We start from the raw sequence: 27,260 nt of genomic DNA on the forward strand, positions 1-27,260 counted from the left end.
CCAGTGCTCAGAACACCTCTGCAGTTGGGTAGGGTGCTCTCAGCAGGACACTGGAGACACAGTGCAAACATTCTGGGAATCGCACCCTTTATTTAACTAAACCAAGAAACTTGATGAGGGATCTTTAAATAAGAGCAGAGAGGGGGCTGGGTGCCGCACAGCAGGGCCTGCCAGGCTGCGGCCAGCCCTGCCAGAGGAGAGTCAAAGAGGCACGGGCAGCCCACTCTGGGGCCAAGAGGCACTTGTATTCGGTGCAGGGGCTCCGAGCCTGCCGCAGCTCCTCCCCTCCAAAGTGTCAGTCACAGCCGGGCTACCCCGGGTCCAGAGGGAGGCACTGGCAGGTCAGTGCACCTGCTGCTGCTGGCTGTGGGGGGTCTCTCCCAGCAGCTCTGCAGAGGGCAGCGGGTGCAGCTTCAGCGGTGGGGCCGGCGGCTGCTCCTCTTCCACCGACTGGCTCCCATAGGCACTGTCCTCCTTGAGCTCTGAAAAGCAAAGAGCCAGCATGGTGACAAGGGCCCCTCCTGTGCGCCAGCCCCAGGGAGAGGGCTGGGGCACCAGGTGCGCTCCACTGCCTCCCAGGCCTGTCCCAGCCCTTACCTGTGCTTTGCAGCTTGTCGGCCGTCTCTGCTTTGCGAAGCATCCTCACCCCCTCACTGAGCCCCATGGAGTCCAGTGCCTCCAGCAAGCCCCCCAGGCTGCCACCAGCGAGCTGGAGAGAGAAGGAAGTGAGAGCGGGTTTGGCAAGTGGCCAAGGAGAGGAGGGGGGTTCCCTGCAGGGGGGACTCACCTCGTAACTGAGCAGGAGGCTCCCGCTGGGGGAGGCCGTGTCCTTGTACGTCTCCACCAGGCTGCGCAGGCCGAGTCTCTGGGCCAGCTCAGTCCAGTCTGAGCCACTGCGGTCCTGATTCAGTAACTGCTCCAGGCCCTGCAGGGTGTTGCTGTCAAGTGACAGGATGGTCCCTAGATGGGGGAAAACACATCAGCCCACTGATGGGCCCAGCCCTGCCCAGACACCGCCTCCGTCCCAGAGACGGGCTGTCACTGCCATTCCAGTATGCTCAGCCCTCAGAAGGGAGGGGTGTGACTAGGGGGACCCCTGCTCACCTGGCCTGGGGGTAGCAGGCTGCTCCGACTCTGGGCCCTGCAGCGAAGCACGCAGCAAGATCTCCCGCACCTGGGAGAGAGACATACAAGATGTCTGAGCCGTATCCCGAGAGCATCCCCACAGCCTGTTCCCCTCATTCCCTCACTGGGTTCACAAGTGCAGGCCAGGCTCCCAGCACTCTCCAGAGAACATGCAGGGAGTGGGGAGAGCAAGGGCAGGGAGTGAGCCCACATGCTGCTGCTCTGCTGGCCCCTGACAGCACCACAGGCCCAGGAGAAGCTCCTGGAACCCCACCCTGCCAGAGCTGCAGGTTCAAGGAGCTGCAGTACAGAGGAGCCTGGAGGGCAAACACACCTCTCCTCAACACCAGCCCAAGGCTGCCACGGAAACCAAGGACTGAGCAGGGCCCCCAGGCAGCCTGGGCAACAGAAACACCCAATACTAGACAGGATGCAGGTCCAGCCTTCAGGTTGGGAAGCAGCCACTGGCTGGGGGGCCAGCATTCCTGCACTGGCCCTTACAGAGCCCAACACCCGCCTTGAAGCCTGGCACTGGCCTCACCAGACCTCTGGTCAGACCAGCCCCCAGAGCCCCACACCCCTCACACCTAGCATCGCAAGCTCATCCCATAGCGAGCCCCGCATCCCAGGAGTGACTCTGGGACCCCACCTCACACAGCACCATGGTGCCAACACCTGCCACAGAAGAGCAAAACATTTGTCCTTTAGCTTCTTTTGATGGGATTCAGCAGCTGGAGGGATGGCAGAGCTGCCAGATTCACATGCGCAACCAGTGCTCTGGGACCCACCGCTCCCTCGCAGGGCAGCTCCCTCCCCAGAGCCAACCCATGCTTTTGAGACTCCAGTTCCTCTGGTTTAACCCCAGTGCTCTGTACCTTGTGGCTCCTGGTTAAGTCAAACGGTGTGTGTCTCCGGCGCTGCTTTGTACCCCGGGTGCCAGGCTCCCTGCTTCTGTGCTCAGCAGCGCTACTGGTATCTGTGTGCTCTGTGTCTGACTCTCCCAGCTCCATGCCTGTCTCCTGATCCTCGGGCCCACTGTCCATGTCGCTGCTGGCTTCGGACGAGGACGACCTCACCGGCTCATCGTTCTCACAGAGGATGTCCCCTCCTGCGGACAAAGTGAGGTCAGAGCCCAGACAGAACGGTACCCGGAAGAGGGTATGGCCCCACCCACCTGCCCAGGCTGTGGCTGGCTCAGATCCCAGCACCCACACCTCCTTCAATTCGCCTGTCTCCATTGGGGGGCACGGATTCAGTCCAGGAAGGGTCGTTCACATGCACTCCTCAGTGCCCCTGTTAGCCAGCCTGGATTTGCAGGCTTCGGCTTCCATTTCACATCCCTCTCCTTGGGCCAGGATTCAGGGCAACTGGCCTGGCCCAGCGTATGCAGAGGAAGGAGGTTACAGCATCAGAGGCCACCCTCTGCTGGAGTTATCACTTCTGTCTGTACCTCAGCTGCTCTCCATCTGCCACCTCCCACTGGCTGGGCCAGTACCACAAGCAGAGAGCCCACTCATTAGCCCTGCCCCCTCCTCTGGAGGCTAGTCTTGGTGGGAGGGCCAGACACTGGGGCACCAGGAAAGAGCCTGCCTCCTTATGCTGAGAAGCACCTAGCATAGCTCCTGGCGCTACAGGTCTAGCAGGCAACAACAAGGGCTGCTGGGATTGCCAGCCCCAGGGGAGCTGAGAGAAGCTACCTGCTTTGATGAGCATTTTGGTGAGGATCGGGGAGCCCAGGCCTGCAGCCAGGTGCAGAGGGGTGTTTCCAGCAAATGTCCGAGCATTGACATCAGCTCCCAGCTAGAGAGAAATGCAAGAACCAATGAATAACAGGCAGCAGCGACACACCAAGAAGAGACGCAGCCCCTGCATGCCGGTCGCAGCACCATGGGGGAAACACAGGCTGCCAGTCTCAGCAGTAGCAGTGTGCTCTCTGGGCAGCAGAGAGCCCAGGGACAGGCACAAGCCCTGCCCCACACAGCAGGGCCAGGCAGCCACATGCCCCACAGGCAGGCCTCCTTGCACCCCAGCCTGTGTGCTGTAACCACATACAGGCTCTAACAGAAACCAACCGAACCAATGTTAGATGGTCAGGGGCAATTCTAAACCCCTGCCCAATCCCACACCAACCCGATGGGCCCCCCTGAAGCCCGACCAAAGAACCTGCCACTCCTGTCCCAAGAGCCCAGCCCCGAGGCAGACCAGAGCTGGGAACCTTGTCCCTGCCCCCCACCCCCACACACTCCCGGACACGGAGGGCTCCCTGCCCTGTACCTTCTTCACCAGGTGGCCGGCCACGTTGAGGTTCTCCATCTCCACGGCCAGGTGCAGGGGCGTCCTGCCACCCTGCCGCTCCACAGCATTCACGTCCGCTCCCATCCTCACCAGCAGGTCCAAGCAGGCCAGGCTCTTCACCCTCACAGCCAGGTGCACAGGGAGCAGGCCTGGAACATGGAGCAAGTTTTAGCCCCTCAACTCACCCCACAAGGAGGATGTGTTCCCCCAGCTCCACCTGGAGCCCCAGCAGGGCAAGCTTCCCCGAGCCCTGCCCTGCAGGGGAGTTCAGACTCTGGCCCACGCTGGCAAGGGCCTTTAGCAACACAGATACATGGCCACTAAGGGCTTGGAGGCTCATGTACCAGGGCAGGTGACTTCTGCGAGGTGGTGGTGGTGGGGGGGATACAGGGACCCTCCCTGTCTCATTTCACACAGGTCACTAAGCCTGGATTTGAACTAGTGACCTACAGGATACAGGCCAGCTTTGGGGCTTCCAGCCCTTTCTTGGAAGTCCGGCCCATAGGGAGGCAGAGCCCTGCTGAGAGCCAGTCTGCCCTTGGCTCAGTACCATCCCATCCCCTAGCTCTCCCTGCCCGGGGTCCCCTCTCACCATGGTAATTGGGCGTGCTGAGCAGACAGGGGATGGCGGAGCCCAAGTGCCCCAGCAGCGTCCTCAGCATGGCCTCGTCACCCGTCTGGAGCGCCAGGTGCAGCAGTGAGTTGCCATAGCGATCCAGCAGAGTGGGGTCCGCATGGGCCTGCAGCAGTAACCCCACCACCTGGTGCTGCTTGGTGATCACTGCCAGATGCAAGGGAGTCTGGGAGGGAGACAGGAGACAGCCAGCTCACCAAGGGGCCAAGAGCCAGCAGGATACTCTCAAACAGACAGCCCCACTCCCTTTGCTCTCACAGCAGGAGACCCGAACCTTCCCACCACACTAGCACCTTCCAGACGCACCAACAACACGGCCTAATCTCCCTCCAGCGAGGGGGCAGTGCTGCATCCCAACTCAGGATACGTGGTTTACAGACCAAGGCGCCCGCCTACCCTGGGGATGCACCCAGAGGCAGCCAGCTGGAGCTGGAGGAAGGGCTCCCGGCACTGGCAAGCCAGGACTCTGGCAGGATCTGGCATGGCCTGGGCAGCGTGGGGTCATGCTCTGCGAGCAGAGGGATAGGAAGAGGATGGCTCCAGCTAGAGGATCACAACAGCCCTTCAACAGCCAGAGAAAGGCAGGAATCCTGGAAGATGCCTTGGGCAGCGCAGGTGGGGCCCCTGGGAGCGGATGGTGTCACTGTACCTGCTGCAAGTGGTTGGCCACGTTGATGATCTGCTGGTTGGGGATGCTGAGGACAACCTGGATCAGCTGCTCAATCACAGTTGTCTGCTCGTGGATGATGGCGAGATGCAAAGGCCTGCAGGCAAGGAGGGATGGCGAGCTCAGAGCAGCATTTCAGCGGCTGTTCACTGCGGTGAGCCGGCACTGTGCTGCCCAGTCCACATGCATGCCTCCGCCCCAGGCGGGCCCCAGCCCCAAACTCACTTCCAGCTCTCCCTCCATTCTGGCCTTCCCAGCAGATCCCTGCTCCCAGTGACCATCAGTGTGAGGCTGCATGGGATCCTGCACCCTATGGAGCCCTGAGCCACCATCCATGGCCTTACCCCACTCTAGGGGGGGATGAATTCCACATGACCTGGCCCCATGCCCTGCATGGAAGGAGCTTTGGCTTCCTGGGCCAAAAAGGGAGCTGGCTCGAGGCTACGGAGCAACGCGGAGCCGCTGGAGAGAGACATCTGCTCTTGGGGGAGAGAGAGCTAGCTGGCTCAGCCTAGACCCCACATGCCAGAGCAGGGCTCTGTAGAGTCCTGGTCAGAACTGGGTCTGCCCATCCCCAGGGAGCAGGGTCCATTTGGGAGTCTCCAGGGGTGGAGTGGAAAGGATCGCGCAAAAGCTGTAAGAGCACAGCTCCAGCACAAGCCCCACTCCCACAAAACCAGAGCCCTCCACAGCTGGTGCTGTCCTCAAGCCCCCAATCCCCGTTCCCTGAGGACTCACGTGTCTCCGTTCTCATCCTGGGATGCGGCCAGGTGCCGCTGCACGGCCAGCAGCATGCGTGGGTCAGCAGTGACTGAGTAGTTCAGCAGGGCATGGGCGCTGCGCTGAGCCAGAGCCAGCATCCTCATGCTGCAGAGCTGGGCTGGAAAGCAAAGCCGGGAATTGGCCCCTGGACAGACAGCTCATGGACCAACAAGTTCCACCACCTAACTGGAATTGCTAGTCCTCCACTCTGCCCCCACCCCACCACACACACTGTGCCTCAGACCCCTCTTTCAACCCAGACCGGGGATCAGCCCTTCCCTCGCCGTCTCCCCACCCACCATACCGTGGTAATGCAACTCCTGATGGTGGCTCTCCTCTGGCGGACTGGGCTGCTTCCCAGTCTCCCCAGGCAGGTGCTTGCCATCCCCCTCCTCTTCCATGTTGGTGGCCCTGGTCATCTGCACCCCCCCTTGGTAGCCGCCCACGGGGTGGGGGCCAGACGAGTAGATGTTGTTGTAAGTCAGCCCCGAGGAGTATGGATAGTTTAGATTCCCGCCTGCGGACCAAGAGGGAAAGAGCTGTGACAAAGGCAGGATCTGGGGGAATGCCAGCTCCCCCACACCCCATATTGCTGCTGCTGGCTCTGAGGCAGATCAGGAGGGTTGGGGTCTCCCAGGCCAGCCTGGGATGAGGAACTTGCCATGCCATAGCTCCCCACAGCGGGGAACAGCTCAACTCACCTCCGCCAGAGCCAAAGCCACTGCTTCCCCCGCCGGCCCCTCCCATGTGCGAGCCCCCACCAAAGTGCTGGGGGAACTGAGGCAGCACCTTCTTCCGCTTCCTCTCCACCTCCTCCTTATCTGCAAGCAAGACACATGGGGGAGGATCAGAGCCAGGACCCAGCCCAACCTGTGCTGGGACAGCACTTTTCTGGCAGCCGCAGGCTCCTTCTTGGGGCTCACTGCAGGCAGACAGCGGCTCCGAGCTGAGTCAAGTCAACCTGAAGAGCCCTGCGCCGAGCACCACTCACCTTCCACCACTGGGTAGTAGGTAAACTGCTTGGAGTCGCTCACGTCCCCCCCACGTTTCCGCTTCAGCTGCAGGAAGACAGTGACGGGGCGGTCGATCTTGGGCTTGTGGTAGGGCGGAGTGCGGAAGACGATGGCATACTGCAGGCAACCCAGGAGAGGGAGTTATGCACTGGTGCCACCTTCACAGCCCCACATTCCCCATAGCAACCCCAGCAGTACAGCCTGGCCACCCCTAGGATCCCACCACCCTGGCAATAGCGCATCCCCAGCCCAGCTGGCAGAACCGGGTGCTGCCCATGCCAAAACCCTCATGCCACTCGGGTGGCACAGGGACCTTCCCCCACTCTCCACCCATACAGTAGCCCTGCCCCCATCCTGCCCACTGCACCTGCTTGTGAACATCCGTAGGTGAGAAGTCCCCGAAGGCCTGCCAGCCATTCTCATCATCCTCGTAGAACCGCACCTCAATGTCATCTGTGGGGGAGAGCGGAGCAGTTACCATGGGGGCTCCAGCAGTGCCCAGTCTGCCTGACCCCTCTCACACAGCGCAAGGACCCTGTTTCCTTCTGCTCTCCCACAGCTGCCTTAGAATCAGCCACTATCCTTATCCTTCTCTGTCTCCCCAAGCGTGAGGCACAACACGGCTCTGACCACAAACACCAGCCCCAGAGCAACAAGCTTCAGCAAGGATGAACGAAAATGGCTCCAAGTAACGCAGGTCTTGGAGACATGGTGCTCACAGGGGCATGGGGCAGAGGTATGCCCGTCATAGGGTTATGTTAAACAATATGATTCGGATGGGCTTTCTCCTTACAACCCAATCCATCTCAGGCTGCACCCCCTACTCCCCAGAAGGCCAGGCCAGAGACACATGTATCTTCCCCCACTGCCTCTGCCTCCAGCTTCTCTCAGTTCACCCTCCCACCACCAACAACCTGGCCATTGAACCAAGACTCAGCCTGCTGTCCAGCCAGTCTGACTCCAAAAAAGGCTTACCCAGACGGGAAGGAGGGAGTTCCTGCTAACCCTCAGAGCATCCTACCAAAACATGGGGTGCTGAGAGACCCTGAGACCCCACATGACAACTTGCTCTCCCCCCACCCGCCCCCAAGGAGCAGCACATAAGCACGCCCAGGTGGGTTTTGGAGGGGAATGACAGTAAAAGACCCAACTGGCAGGCTCCTTACCTTTCTGAACTTTATCGCACAGCAAGTAGACCTCATCCCCTCCCCGCACCGAGCCAGCTGTCTTATCCATCCGGGAGATCTTCAGGTTGGAAGCCCCAGGTGACTCTGTGGAGCAGGAAAGCATTTAGAGCTCAGCCACAGAGGCACTGCCCAGTCCTGGGGATGCACGGCAGTAATGCAGTGGGGAGAGGTGGGAACAGGGAGAGAATGTCAGGGAAATCTCCAAAGAGTCACACATGAGTCATGGCAAAGTCCCTGATCTGTGACTCATCCGCCATCCTCCCTTCCCCCAGCATGCCCCACAGGGCAGCTCCTTGCTCCTGGCAGGGGTTATGGCGAGAACAGGCACCCACTTGCCACAATCGAGCCCACCGACTGGCAACACAGCCCAGGGGAAATACCCCTTAGTTCACATCAGTGGGTTCAGGGGAAATGCCCCATCAAGCTGCCAAATGAGGGTTCCCAACAAGGACAGACCCTTCCCTGGCAGCCACCCCATAGGCAAGTTCAGGGCCCAGCAAGGACGTGCCCTGAGGAGGCCACATCTCCTACTGGCCACTGCCTGCATTGTGAGAGGGGAGATGGGTTTAGCAGAGCCCACAATGAGTTCTAGACCAAGGGGGTTCCAGGTACATGTGCAGCATCTTTCCCTTCAGGAGGAGCTGGGCACGTTAAATCCACCGCGGCTCAGAGCAACGGCAGCTGCCCTTGGGTCTGGCCAGTGCCTGCACTTACTGCTGTCGTGGATCGGGTCTGAGATGACAGGGTTCAGGGGCAGTGTGAAGTTTCCGTTGCTGTCACGGAGGTAGGCAGTGAAACGGAGGCGCACAATGCTCAGGTCCATCACCTTCTTCAACTCCTTTGCCTCCACTTCAATCTCCCGCAGCTCAGACTCTGCATGAGAGAGGGAGCAGAAGTCTCGGTTACAGACTGCCTGGCAACGGGAAAGGACTCTGGCTCAGAGCTCCCAGAGCCCTCCCTCCCCAACACCAGCACACAGCCTACACCAGTGCACCCCTCCTGCAGGCTATATCAGCCCACCCCCAAGTTTATGCAGCTCCCCTGCACACTGTGCAAGGGGTCAGGCCCACTCCAGATCCCCAGAGTCACAAGACCCTCTACAACCCATGTCTAGGTCCCCCCACCTTGATTCCACAGCCCTTCCCTCCTAGCAACATATGACAGACCCATGCCCGCCTCTCCCCCCCCTCCCGCCCGCCTCCAATTCGGCTCTCAGACCTACTGGGCACCCTTCCTTGCTGCTGTGCCCAGAGCAGCTGGCTCCACTATGGAAGAGCCCTCACCTGTCAGCGCCTGATTTCTATTGCGTATCTTCTGCTGCTTCAACTTGTCCTTCATGATCTCCATCATGTTCTTCTTGGTCACGTGGAGCACCCCAAGGTTGTTGAATCTGAGAGAGTGAAGCCCAAGGCTCAATCAGAGAGCGAGCACAGGAGAGTGGGGAAGAACATAAGAACAGGCATACTGGGCCAGACCAAGGGTCCATCCAGCCCAACATCTTGTCTACCAACAGTGGCCAATGCCAGGTGCCCCGGAGGGAGTGAACCTAACAGGCAATGATCAAGTGATGTCTCTCCTGCCATCCATCTCCACACTCTGACAAACAGAGGCTAGGGACACCATTCCTTACCCATCCTGGCTAACAGCCATTAATGGACTTAACCTCCATGAATTTATCTCGTTCTCTTTTAAACCCTGTTATAGTCCTAGCCTTCACCACCTCCTCAGGCAAGGAGTTCCTCAGGTTGATTGCACGCTATCTGCCCACCAGCAATAGCGGGAGGGGGGAGAGGTGGATGCCAGTCACTGAAACAAAGCTAAAGACAAAGGGAGGAAAAGCACTGGGTAGTCCCTGGGTTCAGGGCAGGGTGGAAGATTTAGGGAGCAAGGAGTTGGCTATTCAAGGAAGCCTTGATGCAGAAAACATCCACAGCAGTTGGGAAAGGGTCAGTCTGATGACGATGCACAGACAGTGGCATTCTAGGGAAAGGCCAGACAGTCAGTAGCTTTACCTGGTGTGGAGATTAGACAAGTAGGCCTGCGAGTGACACTCTTGGCAAGTATGAGGACACAGCACTGATTTGGGGGGCATGCAAATCGAGTCAGGCAAAGGTATCTGAATCTAACCTGCACTAGCCTACTGCAGGTCTAACTGTCCGTGTCCAGTCTACTAGTGTGCTTTAATCTAGTTCTGATTCAAAGAGGAGCAGATCAAAGCACTCTAAGAAATGTTAACGTGTGTCAACAGGGCACAGGCTAGTGCAGGTAGACTGTAGACAAGCCATGAGCTGGATTTTTAATGAAAGTTCCTAGGGCTAGAGACCAATAAGCTTAATGTTCAAGAGAACCACACATATAGCCCCTGCCTTGGCCCAGCTGTGAGGAAAGCCTCTGTAGCAGACTTCACGCACCTTCCTAACAATCTCACTGCTTTTACAGGACTTTCACTAGTGCTCTGTGAGTCACCTGCTGTTCAAAACAGAACTGCTGTCCTCAGAGAAAGAGTCATCCCTCCCCCACAGGGGTGGGTTTCTTGCACATTAGTTCACTCTTTCACGGTGTCCCCCACTCGCTACAGCCAGCTATGAGCTCTGCCTGCTTCGGCAATGGCACAAGGCTTGCCAGAGAGTTTCACGCAACGGATTAGCGGATAAGCCCTTTCCACGTGGGCTAAGCATTTGTGAAGGTGGACAAGGCACTGGCTAGAAAGCAGAGGGCTGGGGCTCAAGGGCTGCTTAGTGCAAAGAATGAGAAGTGAAGTCCATGGAATATATTACTGACTGCTAGCCATCAGGACACCTGCAGAGGATGCCAGGCTAAGAGCCAGAGGAGATCCCATAGGGATGGAGCGGTGCAGAGGACAGTTGCTCTATCTGCTCAGCACATCAGAGTAACACTAACACCACCTGGTACCCACTCAGTCACAGACCGGCCTCTGGCCAGGTGCCCAAGCAAGCCTTCCCCAGCCCTAGGCACCAGTACGTACTGTGCTGTCATGTCCTTAGGTCCCACGGTCACGATGCAATTGCCAGCCTCGTTGCACTGCTTCCCCACCAGGCTGTGAGCATGCACTCGTGGAGGGTCACTGTGGGTCACCAAGTCTACCTCGATCCGTGCCACACCTCCGTAGTTGCAGATCTGATGGGAGAAGGGGGGTGAGAGGAAGCCAGAGCGTTTCTCCCTGGCAGGCGTGGGAGAGTGGTGCAGAGGCTGAAACCTCCACCCTCTCCCCATGGCATTCTATCCCTGGGGTCACCACCCTGCTCCGTTGCAGCACTGTCTCTGGCTGACGGCTCCCCTGGGGCCACACTCCCCCTCAACTTCTCCCAGAACTCTTGCAAGCCCCTCGGGGCAGGAACAAGTCCTGTCCTCAGCACTGTGAACAATCAGGGCTTTATTAATATCTTCATGGAGACTCACATGCCTCCTCAAGGCCCCAGAGCAGTCACCTCTGCACATGCAGACAAGGTGCTGCGGGTAACCCCCGATACCCACAGCCATGCAGAGCAGCACCATCTCCTGCATACATGACACTCACCTTGACAGTGGGGTAAGTCTTGCGTCCCTTCTCGCTGGATGCTCCAGGAAGCCCACCATGTGAGGGGCCTTCACAGCCGTACCGGAACCGGAACCCGCGCTGCAGAACCAGAACATCAGGTCACTGCACTGCAGAGCCACTCAGCCAAAGAGCCCCAACACACTGAGCAATCAGGGGAAAAACCTGAATTTCATGCTGCAGACAGTCGAGTTACCAACCTAATACACACATTACTGAGCACTGGGGGGACTGAATGAGAGCACTGGCCAGGGGAACTCACAGCTGCTCCCACCCCAGGTTCTTCTAGGAAGGGGCGCTGTGGGGAACAAGTGAGGAGATGCTGCCTGTGGGGAGCTCACAGCTACCCAGAGAGAGATGGTCCACAGAGTCCTCACCTGTTTTGGCTGCTCGATGATGATGAGATACGGACCTTCAGCTGGAGAAGAGAAAGGAAAGACACCAAGTGAAAAATGCGTTTATCTACATGTGGGTGTCAATGGTCTAAAACCCACCGACAGCGGCCGAAAGGGAGAGAAAAGAAGGGGAGGCAGGGTCAATGCTGGAGGTGAAGTCAGTTCACCCGTGCGCTACAGCAGAGCCAGGGAGGGGTCCCATAGCATCTGTGAGGTAACAGTGTTTCTGGAAGCAGCATTAATGGGGGGTAAGAGCCATGCTGAGGAGGGAGGGAGACAGACTAGGTCTTCCCACTCACAAGAGCCCTAAGATCACATAGGGAGGGATGGAGACCCCCGGGAACTGATTGCAGGCTGATCCCATGCGTGAGACTGCAGCCAGCCAGGTACAGCAGGCTCCCCACAGCAGAGTGGGGAATTCCTGCTGCTCCCAGCAGAATTCACACCCTGTCACTCTGACCCAAGATCCTGGTCAGGCCAAGAAACGATTTGATTGATGTGAGCCAGCTTCTCGGGAATTCCCCTCTTCCTGTTCTCCTTGCGCTCTGTGAGTGAGGCGCCTGGAATGAGGCAGCTCCCTGACACACAGGCACAGCCGCTGCCGCCCTAAGCGAGCACTGGGTGGCCAGGACCTTACCCGTCTCCATCAGCGGCTCCTTCTGCTCCATCATGTGGGAGCTGAACTGGAAGTCGTCATAGTCGATCCCATCCAGACACTTCATGGAGAAGGAGAGGAGGAGAGCAGAGAGTGAGACCCTGCTAGCACCTAGGGTGCACCCCCACATGGCAGAACAAGAGGGGGGACCCCCTTCAATGAGCACGGCACAGAAGTGCCACCCCCAACCCAGATGCAGCCCATTTGAGGGCCACACCCCAATACCCACCCCAGAGCCAGCCAAAGCGAGACCCTCCCACCAAGCCCCAGCCCCCAACCCAGAGCCGACCCTCCACCCAGAGCTGGCTCAAGTGAGACCCTCTCCCGAGCCCCCCCACCCCAGAGCGGGCCCAAGCGGGAGCCCCAGGGCTGAACAGCCCCAGCACGGGGGGGAGGTGGGGGGACGGCCGGGACTCACCGCGTTGTAGGGCTCGTCCATGGCGGAGCCGGGCTGCACTGCGGGGCCTGGGCCGGGCCTGCGAGAGAGGCGAGCGCTGAGCGGGCCGGCGGGGAACGGGGGGGCAGGAAAGTTGGGGCCGCGCCGCCCGGAAAGTCCCTAGAAATCCAGCCCGGGGCTGGAAATGACGGGCCCGCGCGTCACCGGTCCGCCGGCCCGCCCCCGCCCCGCGGGGCCCCTCCCCCAGCAGCTCCCGGGGCCCCGACCCGGGCCAACTCCCCCCGCCCCGCGGGGCCCCTCCCCCGGCCGCTCCCGGTGCCCCGATCCGGGCCAACTCCCCCCGCCCCGCGGGGCCCCTCCCCCAGCAGCTCCCGGTGCCCCGACCCGGGCCAACTCCCCCCGCCCCGCGGGGCCCCTCCCCCAGCAGCTCCCGGTGCCCCGATCCGGGCCAACTCCCCCGGCCGCTCGCGGGGCCCCGACCCGGGCCAACTCCCCCCGCCCCGCGGGGCCCCTCCCCCTGCCGCTCGCGGGGCCCCGACCCGGGCCAACTCCCCCCGCCCCGCATGGCCCCTCCTCCGGCAGCTCCCGGTGCCCCGACCCGGGCCAACTCCTCCCGCCCCGCGGGGCCCCGACCCGGGCCAACTCCCCCCGCCCCGCGGGGCCCCTCCCCCGGCCGCTCGCGGGGCCCCGACCCGGGCCAACTCCCCCCGCCCCGCGGGGCCCCTCCCCCGGCCGCTCGCGGGGCCCCGACCCGGGCCGGGCCAACTCCCCCCGCCCCGCGGGGCCCCGACCCGGGCCGGGCCAACTCCCCCCGCCCCGCGGGGCCCCCGACCCGGGCCGGGCCAACTCCCCCCGCCCCGCGGGGCCCCTCCTCCGGCAGCTCCCGGTGCCCCGGCCGGGCCGACGCCGGCTAACTCCCCCCGCCCCGCAGGGCCACCCCCTGGTACCCCGCTAACTCCCCCCACCCTGAGGGGCCAATCCCCTGACCATTCCCGGGCCCCCAACCCCCACTAACTCCCTCTCCTCCCCAGCCAGACCCATGGTGCCCCCTGGACTCCCGACTGCCCAGCCCATGAGGCCACTATCCCGGGCACTCCCAGCCCCCCAGCCAGGCCCCCTTGTCCTGTGCCCACTAACGCCCTCTGCTCCAGCCAGACCACTGGATTCCTCATTGCCTGCCCCTGCCAACTCCTTCTATTGACCCCCCAGCACCCCACCAACTCCCCAGTACCTCCCAAACTCCTCCCAACCCCCAGCCACCCCTCTAACTTCCCCCACTCCTCAGCCAGAAAGGCTCCTTCCACACCCCCTATACACACATGCCCCCAGCCTTCCTACACATACACCTCAACTCTTCCTACACCACATACACTAACCCCTGCACACATAGACTCCTCGGACCCCGACACACGCTGCCCTAAAACTCTTTCCCCTGACACACAAAAAAGCACCATTCCCCAACTCCTCGCACCCGGCCCTATTCACAACATGCTGCAACTCACCCCTTCAGTTACCCCTCACCCCACATACACACCGAACGCCACTCCACTGTTTACACTATCCACACACTGACTCTCCTCCACGCACAATCTGAGCCCCTGCATGCGCACACACACTCCCTACCTTAGTTGTGTGCTAGTCCGGAACATCGACTCCTCTGCACACATCCCAGAGTCTGTGGACACCTCCACACACACACAGTCTGAGCCCCTCCACACACACACACCCCTTATTCAGGTGCCAGTCCAAAGCAGTAGCCAGCTTGCTGCAGTGCTGCCAGGCTTGCTGTGTGACTCCCAGGAGGTGGTGCTGGGGAGAGCTATGCAAACCATTTCCTACCCTTCTGAAACAGAGGGAGTTTACACCTCAAGCACAAGAGATTCACAATCAGTCAGTCACTCCAAGGGTTCTGCAGAGAGACAGAGATGGGGTTGGCCCTGCCCTAGGCCGGAAACTCCAGCAGGCTGCCTGCTTTCCCCACTGCCAACTCTCGCTTCTGTCTGAGTAGCTATCCCAGCACCAGGCTCTGCCGGAGAGTCCAGCAAAGATTCCATGGCCTTTTCTATAGCGTCATGGGTTTGCCCCTGCCTCCTCCACCTAAGTCCCCTCTTCCCTCCTGCTGGTGTGCAGCATGCTATGTTCCAGCTGGCAGACCTCTCCATCCCAGAGGTGGCTGCATTTCAGAGGTGGCGAGCTTGTCAAGTGTTTTGGGATCCTTGGAGATGAAAGGCAACAGGGATAACACCTTCTGATGCCAAGCTACATCCAACTCCACAGGTCCCTTCCCCATGAACTGCGCCTCCAAAGACAGAAACCTTTGCAAGGCAATGCAACACCAGACTGCGAAGAACAGATCTCAAACCAGCCCGGTGTACATGCAACTGACTTTGAGCTCAAGGTGGGAGGAGGGGAGGTGCAGCTCAAATCTTCTCCCACCTCCCCGAGATCTGCTGTCAGTAGCTTCACATGGATAGAACACCCTCTGTGCTCAGAGCTAACTGACAATGCTCCCCATGCCCAAAAAGTGGCCTTGCTCCAGAGCCACTCACCCACGGCCCCATCCTTCGCACCACTGCCACTGTCCCCCCTCACCCCACTCTAAGCACTGAGACAGTCCACCACAGCCAGTCCTCTTTCAAGCGAGGTCCTGGTTGTCCTTCCACTTCAGACACAACACCCGTAACAGCTCCTGATTCCCCCTCCAGTCACAGAGGGCTGAAGGATAACTCCCAACACCAATTGCTGCCTTCTATTCCCCCATCCGGGGATCCGAGCACAGATCTCCGCAGCTCCTTGCCCCCAACCCTCAAGCGCTGATGTTCTGACCCAGCCAGATGCCCAGAGAACAGTGCGAGGAGGCGGCACTTTCCCATCTCACCCCACCCTCCAGATATAGCAGCAGAATGGCTTCTGTGGGGATGCATCCAGCCTGCAGTGAGGTCCCTCTCCCTCTGGGAAGCAGGCACTCAGCCCCTGCTACAGTACTGGACAGTCGGAGTTGAGACACTCAAAACTGGTCACATCTAAACCAGCCATGGAGGAGGGAGTGTTAACAGCAAGTCAGTGCTGCTAAAGAGTGCAGGGCTGAAAACGGAGGGTTTCAGTCTAAACCTAGAATAGGCACAGCCGGAGCAGCAGTGGGGCAAACTTCCCCCCCACCCTGTGCCAGTGAGTCTCCCCTCCCTCAGCAGGGTGGGGAAAGAGTTTGTCTCCATGGCCCACTCAGCCCTTGGCTTCTGCTGCCACTGCTAGCCACAGGGCTCAAGTCCTGCCCACAGGACAGAAATGTGAATGGTCAGAAAGTGGTACTACGGATGTGGGCCAGTATCAGAGTGGAGCCCTCAGCACCATCTAGTCCTTTTCCAGATTGGTTTCTCCCCACCATGCAGCAATAGCGGCATGGTTCTGATTCTTCAGTGCTCTCATACCATGAATTTCTGAATCACTGGCTGCTAGCAGGTCTCACTTTGGGGATTTTGGGTGTGTGGGGGAGAGTGAGGGGAAGGAAGGGGATTGCACAGTCAGTGACTCATTTTCTTCAGAAGTCAAAGGGAGGAGAAACTTTTCAAGGAGATTTTCCCTCTGCTCAAGGTCTAACCACAGGCTGCCCCTGCATGCATGGCCACGGTGGGGCCTTGCAGCTGCATTTCACTCCCGAGTCTACGTGCCTTGCCAAACTCTTCCACAATCCAACCAGCTAGTCGTATCGCAGGGAAGCACTACAAAGACATGCTGTTAAATGGGGAGGGGAGCTCTGTAGAAACCTCTGGGGATGCAATTAGGAGTCTGAGAAGGATCAGGGCTATTTGGCTGCAGGCAGACTCCAGCATCACAAAGCAAACCTGGGACTCAGCCATTGCTCAACAGCAGCTTGTGACCAGAGCATGGACAGCATATTATGGCACCCCCTCTCCTTGCTCTGGAATTGGGGGAGACAATCTCCAGCAAGTCAGATCTAGACCAGCCCATCATAACAGACTTGACTGCTTGATCCATAGACCCTTTCTGCTAGGCTGTCTGCGCTCTGTGGACATTAAAGGATTGCTGGCATTTTCATAAAGGATAGTGGGTGGGTTGCACCAATATCCTTGGGCAAAATGGATTTCCCCCATCCGTTGTTTTATTCTAGCAGTGCATTGAGTGACGTGACTAACATCAGTCATGTGGTTGTGTGCCGTGGAGTGTTCTTTTGGAATATTTTATCATCTACTCTAACATGGAGCAATACATGTGTGAAGGCAGGTCAAAGAAACACACCTGGCTCTTGGAGCAGAAGGTGGGGGGGTCTGGGATGGTCCTTAGATCCCGAGGGAGTTTGTTCCACAGTCTTGGGCCAACCTTGGGAAAAGTCTGGCTCCTGCACAGATGAGCTTTACCCTTATCATAGAGAGTTCCACTGTGCCAGAGGAGCCAAGCTGTCAACCACAATCTTCATCCAGCACTTAACGCTCTTTTAGATACCTTGGGCCCAGGCCATGGTGCTTCTTGAAGATAAGGCCAGAGACCTTGATTTGCTATTCTACAGAAAGCAAGTGTAGGGCTACTGTACTACCCCCCAGAAATGGTTGCATTTCAGTGATGCAGCCTGTGGAAGCACTTTGGATTCCTTCAGGATGGAAGAGACTACAAAACCAGAAGACAATACGCAGCCTGGAGCAGCATCCTTTTCCATATTGTGTCTGATGTGTCATCTTCTGTCCTTGATCCCCTAGTCTCAGCTCCCCAGACATACACTATCTAGTTACTATCCTTTGTAAGCAATTTCCCTCCCCATCCACCCGCAAAGTGACATTTTCCCTCCTGTAAGTTATATATTTCGAGGCTGTGGTGAGCTTCTTGACGCATGGAGGATGCAGAGAGCAAGGAGTCCAGCTACTGAGTTCTGGTTGCGATACAGGTGCCGACAGCTACAACATCAAACTTGCCAGAAGAATTTCATTTCCCTGGCCTATTTTGCATGGATAGAGCAAGCGCCTGGAGCCCCTTGGGAGAGTGAGAGCACGATAGCCACATAGCACTCTCTGCAGGATAGCTCAGCAATTGCTGCTCTGACTGTCCAAAACCAGACGGCTCCAATTAAGGGCCTGCCAGAGCCAAGTAAAGCTGATTAACTGTTTCATGCTTTCAGCTCATATAAATATGACCCAGTATCCCAGGTATTATTTTTGCAGCAGCTTCTCAACATGCTGACTCATACAGCTTATCATTTTCCAGGAGGGAGTGGAATGCATCTCATGCACGAGATGCATACCGTAAGAGCACCCAGAGGCTACAAGGATGGATGTTTCAGAGACGCACACACAGGGGATGATGTGCAGTCCCAGATCCATTGCTGAAGTACCCGACGTATGCGTAGAACTAGCTATTCCTCTCCTATCTGTGCATCTTACCCCTCCTCCCTATGGGGGCCTCCTCACGATTTATCTTTACTGGATGTCATATCCCTAATCTCAGGTCATGTCTTATTTATCAGCATCCTGCTGTATTTTCAACCTACCCTCATCTCCTGCACAGATACACCTGGCTGGCCCTCTACTCTGTCCTTCGAAGAGTTCATGCAATAACTAACAGCAAGCACAGGGGCAGCGCAGACCCGACAGGATTCTACTTGGACACAAAGAACGACTGCGTTCAATGTTTTTCATGGGAAAGGGAAGGCTATTTATTTTATAGTAACTGGAGTTCTCTAGGATGTGTGCTCCCCATAGGTACTCACTGAGGACAAGGGTTTGAAGACCGCTGTGCCAAACATCCCAGAAATGAAGTTTCCCAATGTAGAATCATAGAATTGTAGGACTGGAAGGGACCTTGAGAGGTCATCTGGTCTAGTCCCCTGCATAGAGGGACTTCCCGGGTGGCATGAGGTTTCTGGTAGAATACCAGCAGATGGATGGACTGATTCAGGTGGAATTCAGAGGGAATCTTTGGGATGAATGTAGGATGTACCCATAGGGACACTTTAATCCATATAGAATACCGTAGAGAGTCCATTATAGAATCATAGAATTGTTGGACTGGAAGGGACCGCAAAAGGTCTTCTAGTTCAGTACCACCTTGCATGCAGGGGCTAAGTATTATAGACCATCCCTAACAGGTGTTTGTCTAACCTGCTCTTAAAACTCTCCAATGACGGAGATTCCACAACCTCCCTAGGCCACTGATTCTCAAACTTTTTTTTCACGGATTACTTGAAAATTGCTGAGGGTCTTGGTGGACCACTTAATGATCTTTCCAAATGTTGTTTGTACCGTTAGCTAACTATTGTAAAGTGCTTTGGATAACAGAGCTATATAAAAAAAATTAATGAACTTTTTTTGTTCTACAAATAAAAGTGCACAACTCATATTTTAATATCAATAGTCTTAGCTTTCTAATGTGATGGATGGGTCTTCTCTACCCCACCACAGCAGCCCCTGAGCTGGGGCTGGGAAGGCGGGCTGGGGCTGAGAAGGAGGGAGTGTCTCACTCTCTCCCCTGCTGCGGCAGCCCTCGAGCTGGGGCTGGGAAGGAGGACTATCTCTCTCTGGCAGCCGCAGCCCTGGAGCTGGGGAAAGTCGCCTTTTTCTCTGGCTACCGCAGCCCTGCACATCCCCCCCGCTGCCCCTTCTCACCCACTGTCTCATCCCACCTACCCCCCTCAAGGCCACCACCTTATCTTACCTGTGCGTCTTCTCCAGGTCACAGGCACCTAACTAGTGGAGCCACACCTGCACGGTTCCACTAATTTGGTGGATGGCCTTCAGTCTCTTGTGTGCAGCCACCCAGGCGTGCACCTTAGAGGGAACTAGCTGCAGACCACCTGAAGGAGCTCACGGATTACTGGTGGTCCGTGGACCACAGTTTGAGAACCTCTGCCCTAGGCAATTTATTCCAGTGTTTAACTTCTAGGAAGTATTTCCTAATGTCCAACCTAAACCACCCTTGCTGCAGTTTAAGCCCATTGCTTCTCGTCCTATCCTCAGAGCTAAGAGAGAACAATTTTTCTCCCTTCTCCTTGTAACAACTTTTTATGTACTTGAAAACTGTTATGTCTCCACTCAGTCTTCTCTTCTCTAGACTAAACAAACCCAATTTTTTCAACCTTCCCTCAGAGGTCATGTTTTCTAGACCTTTAATCATTTTTGTTGCACTTCTATGGACTTTCTCCAGTTTGCCCACGTTTCCTGAAAAGTGGCGCCCAGAACTGAACACAATACTCCAGTTGAGGCCTAATCAGCACAGAGTAGAGCAGAAGAATTACTTCTTGTGTCTTGCTTACAACCCTCCTGCTAGTACATCCCAGAATGATGTTCCCTTGTTTTGCAACAGTGTTACACTGTTGACTCATGTTTAGCTTGTGATCCACTATGACCCCCAGATCCCTTTCTGCAGTACTCCTTCCTAGGCAGTCATTTCCCATTTCCCACTCTACAGAAATTGCGCAACTGATTGTTCCTTCCTTACCGGAGTACTTTGCATTTGTCCCTGTTGAATTTCATCCTATTTACTTCAGACCATTCAGATTATTTTGAATTTTAATCCTATCCTCCAAAGCATTTGCAACCCCTTCCAGCTTGGTATCGTCTGCAAACTTTATAAGTGTACTCTCTATGCCATTATCTAAATCACTGATGAAGATATTGAATAAAACTGGACCCAGAACTGATCCCTGTGGGACCCCACACGTTATGCCCTTCCAGCTTGACGGTGAACCACTGATGATTACTCTCTGGGAATGTTTTCCAACCAGTTATGCACCCAGTTTATAGTAGCTCCATCTCGGTTGTGTTTCCCTAATTTGTTTATGAGAAGGTCATGTGAGACAGTATCCAAAGTCTTACTAAAATCAAGACAGACCACATCTACTGCTTACCCCTAACGACAAGGCTTGTTACCATGTCAAAGAAAGCGATCAGGTTGGTTTAACACAATTTGTTCTTGACAAATCCATGCTGACTGTTACTTATCACCTTAATATCATCTAGGTGTTTGCAAGGTGATTGCTAGATTATTTGCTCCATTATCTTTCCGGGTACAGAAGTTAAGCTGACTGGTCTGTAATTCCCCAGGTTGTCCTTATTCTCCTTTTTATTGATTGGCACGATATTCGCCCTTTTCCAGTCTATTGGAATCTCACCCGTCTTCCATGACTTTTCAAAGACAATCACTAATGGCTGAGATATCGCCTCTGTCAGTTCCTTCTAGGATGCATTTCGTCAGGCCCTGGTGACTTGAAGACATATAACTTGTCTAAGTAATTTTTAACTTGTTCTTTCCCTACAAACAAGTTCATATGAGCTGCAAGTTCTCCTGCTCTCCTAGTGATTACCACTGGGAAGGCTACTTTCAGGGATAGACAAAGAAGGGAGCAGGAGGCCAATGGCTCAAATGGCAGATTCATAAGAGCCAGGAGCACTAGGTTAATGTCCCAGTTAGGAGCTGGTGCGAATACTGGAGGGAAGGTTCTGACAAGACCTCTCAGAAATCTCATGGTTGTAAGATGGGAGAATTTCGAGCAGTTGTCTATGGGAATATGGAAAGCATTGATCGCTGCCAGGTGTGCATGCAATGAGCTAATGGGTAAATCCAAAGATTTCAAGGAGAGGCGATACCTCAAGATGGTAGAAATATCAGCATCCCATGGAGCTTTGTGGCGGTGCTGACACCAGCTTGATAATCTCTTCCACTTCACGGCATAGCATTTTCTCATGGACAGCTTTCTGCTGTTACTGAGGATGGACTGGAATTCCTCTGAGCACTCTCTATGCTTGTCACCCATCCAAACAGTAGGCTGGGAAGAGGCACGAATGCTAGAGAAGCTGCGGACAGTTGTTGGAGTTCCATCTTGAGCCATGAGTGGCAGAAAGAACTGGAAAGGCAGGCAGTCCACAGCACCCCTTATGCCCTCGGTTTAGTGCATGACAATGTGCAGGGCACAAACACTGCTAGTGATCACTCTTCCGGTAATGGGTGCATGGAGCACATGGGCAACCCTATCGCGAATACCCATAGGGACCAGCACTTAAAGAAGAATATCGTTTTACCATGAAAGTGTGGCAAAGAGAGATCCCCTGACCTGACAAAAAGGAGATGAAAGCCCTCTACCTCAGAGCAGTCAAATACTCCCCTCGCCATAGGAGCATTCAAGGGGACCTGATTACAGCTGACATTCACTGTGCCTAAAGCATTCCCTAAATTCTCCGTCCAGTCACAGACAGAAGTTACATTTGTTCTGACAAATCCAGGCTGCCTACTTTTTAATCCTCCAATTATTTTACTTATAAATCAACAGTTTTGTTCATTTACTTATTAAAACAGTTTGTTCCATTATCTGTTCTCCCCACTACGCTCAATCCCCCAACACCCCAATTTCTCAGACCACTGGCTCTGGGGTTGCCGTTTTCCCATCCCTGGAACTTCATTCACCCTCCATGTGTTTACAAGTCACCAGTGGCATCAATACTGCTCGAGCTAGTCCCTGCAGCCCTGCAGGGTGACTCCATCCAAGCCTGCCGACTGGCATGCATTCCTGGGGACTAGGGACAGTACCTTTACTATGAGTGCTTAGCAAGTAGACAGCTCTCTCCAGATTCAAGGCATACAAGGTTACAAACAAAGAATTAACTTGCAATCCTCCTGTGGGATTGGGTAGTATTAAACCCTTTCAGTGAGCAGGGAAGTCGAAGCCTTCAGCAGCTTGCCTGTGGGAGATCCCCAGTCTCACAGATTCGGCGGCACGCCTGCAGGAGGTCCGCTGAAGCCGCGGGAGCAGCGGACCCTCCGCAGGCATGCCGCCGAAGGCAACCTGCCTGCCGCCCTCGTGGAGACCAGCAGAGCGCCCCCCGTGGCTTGCTGCCCCAAACACGTGCTTGGCGTGCTGGTGCCTGGAGTCGCCCCTGCCTTGAGTTGCCTGAGGCCACAGAGAAGCAGCTGTTAAAGCCAGGCTGAGAACACAGGCTCCTAGCACCACGCTCGGTTTACAACCTTCTCTCATATCAGCCTGCTTCTTCCTTGGTTCCTGCCCTTTCCTTCTCACTCTCAGGGCTTGTCCACACTACCACGCGGGGTCAACCTAAGATACACAACTTCAGTTATGTGACTAGCATAGCTGAAGTCGACACACTTAGATCTACTTAACACGGTGTCTTTGCTGTCGCAAGTCGACAGCTGACACTCTCCCATCGACTCCACTTGTGCTTCTTGTTCTGGTGGAGTACTGGAGTCGACGGGAGAGCACTCAGCGGTCGATTTATCGCATCTATACTAGACGCGATAAATCGAACCCTGCTGGATCGATTGCTGTCCACCAATCCTGCGGTAGTGTGGACAAGCCCTCAGCGCATTAAGCTCTAGTAGCTTGTCCAGCGAAGGCTGCAGCACGTTGCAGTTATGAATCCTCCTCTGCCCTGTTGTCTAGCTGGAGTCTGTCAAACCTCTGGCACAGACTTTACTTGTAACCACTAGTGAATCTCAACTCACTGCTCCTGGGCAGAATCACAGCCCCCTTCTCCACCTAGCCTCCCAGTGCAGTAACTCCCCAGCTTTTTCACCACCCCCTAGGAAGATGCACAGTCATTTACCCCTCCTCAGTGCAGTCACAGACCACTCCCTCCCCCAATGCAGTACACCAGGGTAGGCAACCTATGGCATGGGTGCCAAAGGCAGCATGCGAGCTGATTTTCAGTGGCACTCATGCTGCCCGGGTTCTGGCCAGCAGTCGGGGGGGCTCTGCACTTTAATTTCATTTTAAATGAAGCTTCTTAAACATTTTAAAAACCTTATTTACTTTACATACAGCAATAGTTTAGTTATATATTATAGACTTATAGAAAGAGACCTTCTAAAAACATTAAAATGTATTACTGGCACATGAAACCTTAAATTAGAGTGAATAAATGAAGACTCGGCACCCCACTTCTGAAAGGTTGCCAACCCCTGCAGTACACTAACCAAGGCCATTGCACGAAGCCCATCTCCCTGAAACACCACCGGGGGGGAGGGGCAGGTCCACAAGGGGTTATTCCCTCATGGGCAGTGACTGTTCTTCGCTGGAGCTTGTACAGCTCTTTGGGCACAAAGGGGCCCTAGAGAAGGGAGAGCATCGAGAACTCATGTTATAAATGACGTTTCCCTCAACTCTTCCTACTTCAGCTCTGCCTCTCGGCTAATCCCTATGGCATGTGGGTGATGCATTCACCCCAAGCCCACCTGCCCATGTGTATGATCACCAGGGTTTACCACCCTCAGCCATGCCATCCCTGGAATTTATCACAGCTCTCCCTGCCCCATCCCTGGCAGCTCCTTCGTTTCCCTAGGCCCAGCATCCGGCCAAGTTATCACCTGTCCAGAATTCTCCAGGACTGTTCCATTTTCAGGTCATCCACAGGATATCCCAGTCACAAATTTCAGCCACTCTCCATGAAGGGTTTGCTGGGCTGATATTTGATAAGTTTGGGATGTTTCTCCACACCAGCTACCAAGGGCACTGCACGCCCCCTGTCCAACCCTCCTGCCCCAACCAGTGTGGTTCCAGAAGCGATTCACTTGAAGAGAAGGATGGACATTCTACCCCTTTCAAGGAGAGGGACTTCTGGCCTCAAAAACCCAGGGCAAGTCACTGGCTCAGATTGCGCCCCCTTGCAAACCACAGGCTCAGCGACCTGAGAAGCAGTCTGGCACCCCAGCCTATACTTTCAATTGTTACAATATGTGATCAGAGACATAACATAGGACCATAATTAAAGCCATGTACCAATCCATCCGCCACAGGACTGCTAAAGACAGACACCAGATGCCTGAAACCAGGGGAGAGACAGGAGTGGAGTCCCTCAAACCTTCTCAAGCCAATCCACCTGCAGCCTCCCCAAGCTCTTCTCAATCCCAAATGCAAGCCTGCCACTGAAAGACTCAGAGATAAACTGCTTTCTAGACACTCTGCATTGTCACCCTGGCCCACCCAGGAGGGCCTGATAAGGGATCCAGGCATGCCCCAGACCTAGGGTGACACAGGACCTTCGAGTCCATTGAGATGAAAATGTGAGGAACTTCCAGAGCAAGCCCAGAAGCCGCCACCACCACAAGATGAAGTTCTACTTCACCAGCCCAAATGACACGCACCTCCCAACAAGGCAGGACAAAGCACCGTGAGCCTCCCTGCCCCTAAAAGCAGCAAAGAATCCTGTGGCACCTTATAGACTAACAGACATTTAGGAGCATGAGCTTTCGTGAGTGAATACCCACTTCGTTGGTGGGTATTCACCCACGAAAGCTCATGCTCCAAAACGTCTGTTAGTCTATAAGGTGCCACAGGATTCTTTGCTGCTTTTACAGATCCAGACTAACACGGCTACCCCTCTGATCCCTGCCCCTAAGTGATCACTAGACACCTACAATCAGCCCTAGAAAGACTCTTCATAATTCACCCCATTCCACTCTTGGACCCCAACCTTGATAGCAACTGACTGGATAGGACAAATCCCCACCTCTACATGTGCAATTCTGCAAATCCTTTGCACGCGGGAACCCTTCCAGCGAGGGCAGAACTAGGGTTAGCTTGTCAGCGCACACAAAGGGGGTCCTCTACTTCTGGTGTAAACACAATCAAAGCAGGCACATGCACCCTACCTAACCCCCCTGCTGCACAGCACAAGAGGGTGCTGGCACAACGCTGGGGAACACAAGCCTGCCTTTGCTGCCTTCCCTGCAGAGCCAACACAGCTACAGGAGGGCGATCTGAGCACTGAACTCCAGTTAGCTAGACTTGTGCTTGTCCATCAAGACCAACAGGGCCCCACAGGTGTACTGGCCGATCCCTTTGATACATGAGCTGGAAAGATCCCAGCATGGCTCTCAGAGCCCGGGCTGAGTTTGCAGGGCTGGCAGACAGAAAACCATTCTTTCTACTTGTGAATTGACCCCATTTAGCCTGGAATCGCTAATAGAATCAATGCAGGACCCCACAATGGCGTTTCACCAGACACTGTGCAGAGCAGTGTCAACATTATCAACCTCCAGCACAACAGAGCCAGCAATCCAACTCAAGGCCAGACATGCACAGAACCCTAGACAAAATCAAGTCAGACCTAAGATTCCCAAGGAAACAAAACCCTACACTGTACTGCTGGGCCCCCAATCTGGTCTGTCACAGGCACTAACCAGAGGTTAACACTAGCCAATAGCTTAGCACAGTAGAACATAGAGGACACAGGCAGATCTTCAGCAAATACAGGCTCAGTGAACAGAGGACTAGGCACAAAGGCCAGTGCGAACTGGGAAAGGGAGGAGCCTGCATCCAGGGTGAGGAAAGAGATGGAGAAAAAGAAATGCTTCTTACTCTGACACAGAGTGCGTGGAGAGAGAGGACTCTGGGAGGAAGCAAATTTGGCTAGAACACGGAACACACAGAGGCATGACGGCAGTGGAAGTGAAAGGCAGGGCTGCCAACTAACTGGCCAGGAAAGAGACCACAACAAAAGGGATTTGTTACATGCTTGGACAACAGCTGGAAATGAAGAAAAGAATCCAAAAGTAATCTGCACCCCTCCCCTCCTCAACATGCCAAACTAGTCACCTGACCCCCAAAATGCCCCAAACCCTACCCCGATGCCAAGCCAGCATCCTGATCCACTCCCACACCCCACTCTGAACCCCAACAACCAATCCACATACAACCCCTGCCCCCATGTGCTAGATCAGCACCCTGAGCCACCCTACTCTGACCCCTAGTACCTTCGCACCCCACCATGCAGGTACCAAACCAGCACCAGGATCCACCCCATCCTGACCCCTGGAACTCCCTATACACACACAACCCCTGCCCCATGTGCTAGGCCAGCACCCTGATCCACCAACCCTGACCCCTTGCACCCCACCATGCAGGTACCAAATCAGCATCCTGATCCAACCCCCCTCCCATCCTGACCCCTAGCACACACACCCCCCAAACACACAACCCCGGCCCAGGTGCCAGTCCAGCACCCTGATCCACCCTGACCACTAGCACTCCCTCCACCATGCAGACACCAGCCCAGCACCATGATCCACTCCACCCTGACCCCTAGACACACACACCTGCTCCAGGTGCCAAACCAACACCCTGATCTCCCCCCTCTCTCCCCCGCATGCAGGTACCAAACCAGCACCCGGATCCACACTCCACCCTGACCCCCAACAACCTCTGCACACACACCTGCCCCAGGCACCAGTCCAGCACCCTGACGCCCCTCGCCGGACCCGGACCCAAGCCCCGCGGACTCACCCTCCGGCTTCAGCAGCTCCTCACCCCAACTGACCCAGGAAAGTCCCGTCTCTGCCCCCGCCTCCCGGGCATTCCGGAGCCCGCCTCCTGCGCCACGGGACCAGCCGGGGCGGGGCCTCCCCTTCCCCGCCCCTACTCGTGTTCCGGGGTGCGCGGGCCCCCGAGCGGGGCTGCAGCTGAGCTGGGGGCCGAGCAGTGAAGCGTGGAGCCCAAGGGCAGGCGTTCCCCTGGCTGCAGGGCTGCTAGGAGCACGGCTGGTTTCACAGGAAGGGGCCACTCCGGACTTGGGACTCCTGCAGCCTGAGCCAACTGCCCCTGCCTGAACTCTGCCCCCTTTC

General features: G+C 56.1%; 1 protein-coding gene across 3 annotated transcripts; it reads right to left on the reverse strand.

Annotated features, from left to right (window-relative positions):
- Window positions 1–70: 70 nt before the first annotated feature.
- On the reverse strand, window positions 71–26,999 carry NFKB2 (nuclear factor kappa B subunit 2). Of its 3 annotated transcripts, none has more exons than XM_050960078.1 (23): window positions 26,947–26,999; window positions 12,708–12,765; window positions 12,272–12,350; window positions 11,617–11,657; window positions 11,222–11,320; window positions 10,670–10,821; window positions 8,967–9,073; window positions 8,398–8,556; window positions 7,663–7,767; window positions 6,864–6,949; window positions 6,475–6,613; window positions 6,185–6,304; window positions 5,788–6,000; window positions 5,460–5,601; window positions 4,704–4,818; window positions 4,013–4,220; window positions 3,400–3,569; window positions 2,823–2,925; window positions 2,001–2,233; window positions 1,105–1,174; window positions 788–960; window positions 598–709; window positions 71–482 (listed from the first exon to the last, which is right to left on the reverse strand). In XM_050960078.1, exons 2-23 carry the CDS (start codon window positions 12,726–12,728, stop codon window positions 343–345), a joined length of 2,787 nt encoding a protein of 928 aa, XP_050816035.1. In that variant the 5' UTR covers window positions 12,729–12,765; window positions 26,947–26,999; the 3' UTR covers window positions 71–342. The 3 variants fall into 3 exon arrangements, with proteins under 3 accessions (XP_050816035.1, XP_050816034.1, XP_050816033.1); XM_050960077.1 differs by having other exon boundaries at window positions 26,923–26,949; XM_050960076.1 differs by lacking the exon at window positions 26,947–26,999 and adding an exon at window positions 14,310–14,350.
- Window positions 27,000–27,260: the final 261 nt, after the last annotated feature.

Source organism: Gopherus flavomarginatus, chromosome 6 (genome assembly GCF_025201925.1).
Source record: "Gopherus flavomarginatus isolate rGopFla2 chromosome 6, rGopFla2.mat.asm, whole genome shotgun sequence".
Taxonomy (NCBI): Eukaryota; Metazoa; Chordata; order Testudines; family Testudinidae; genus Gopherus; species Gopherus flavomarginatus.

Bases quoted from the DNA above. Each gene is read 5' to 3' on its own strand.
- NFKB2 (XM_050960076.1), bottom strand. From the start codon at position 14,335: ATGTTCCGGACTAGCACACAACTAAG. The intron at 6,614-6,863 runs GTGCAGTGGGCA...GGTTGCCTGCAG, and splicing joins CTACGGATGTTCACAAGCAG to TATGCCATCGTCTTCCGCAC. The intron at 6,001-6,184 runs GTGAGTTGAGCT...CTTGGTCCGCAG, and splicing joins TGGCTTTGGCTCTGGCGGAG to GCGGGAATCTAAACTATCCA.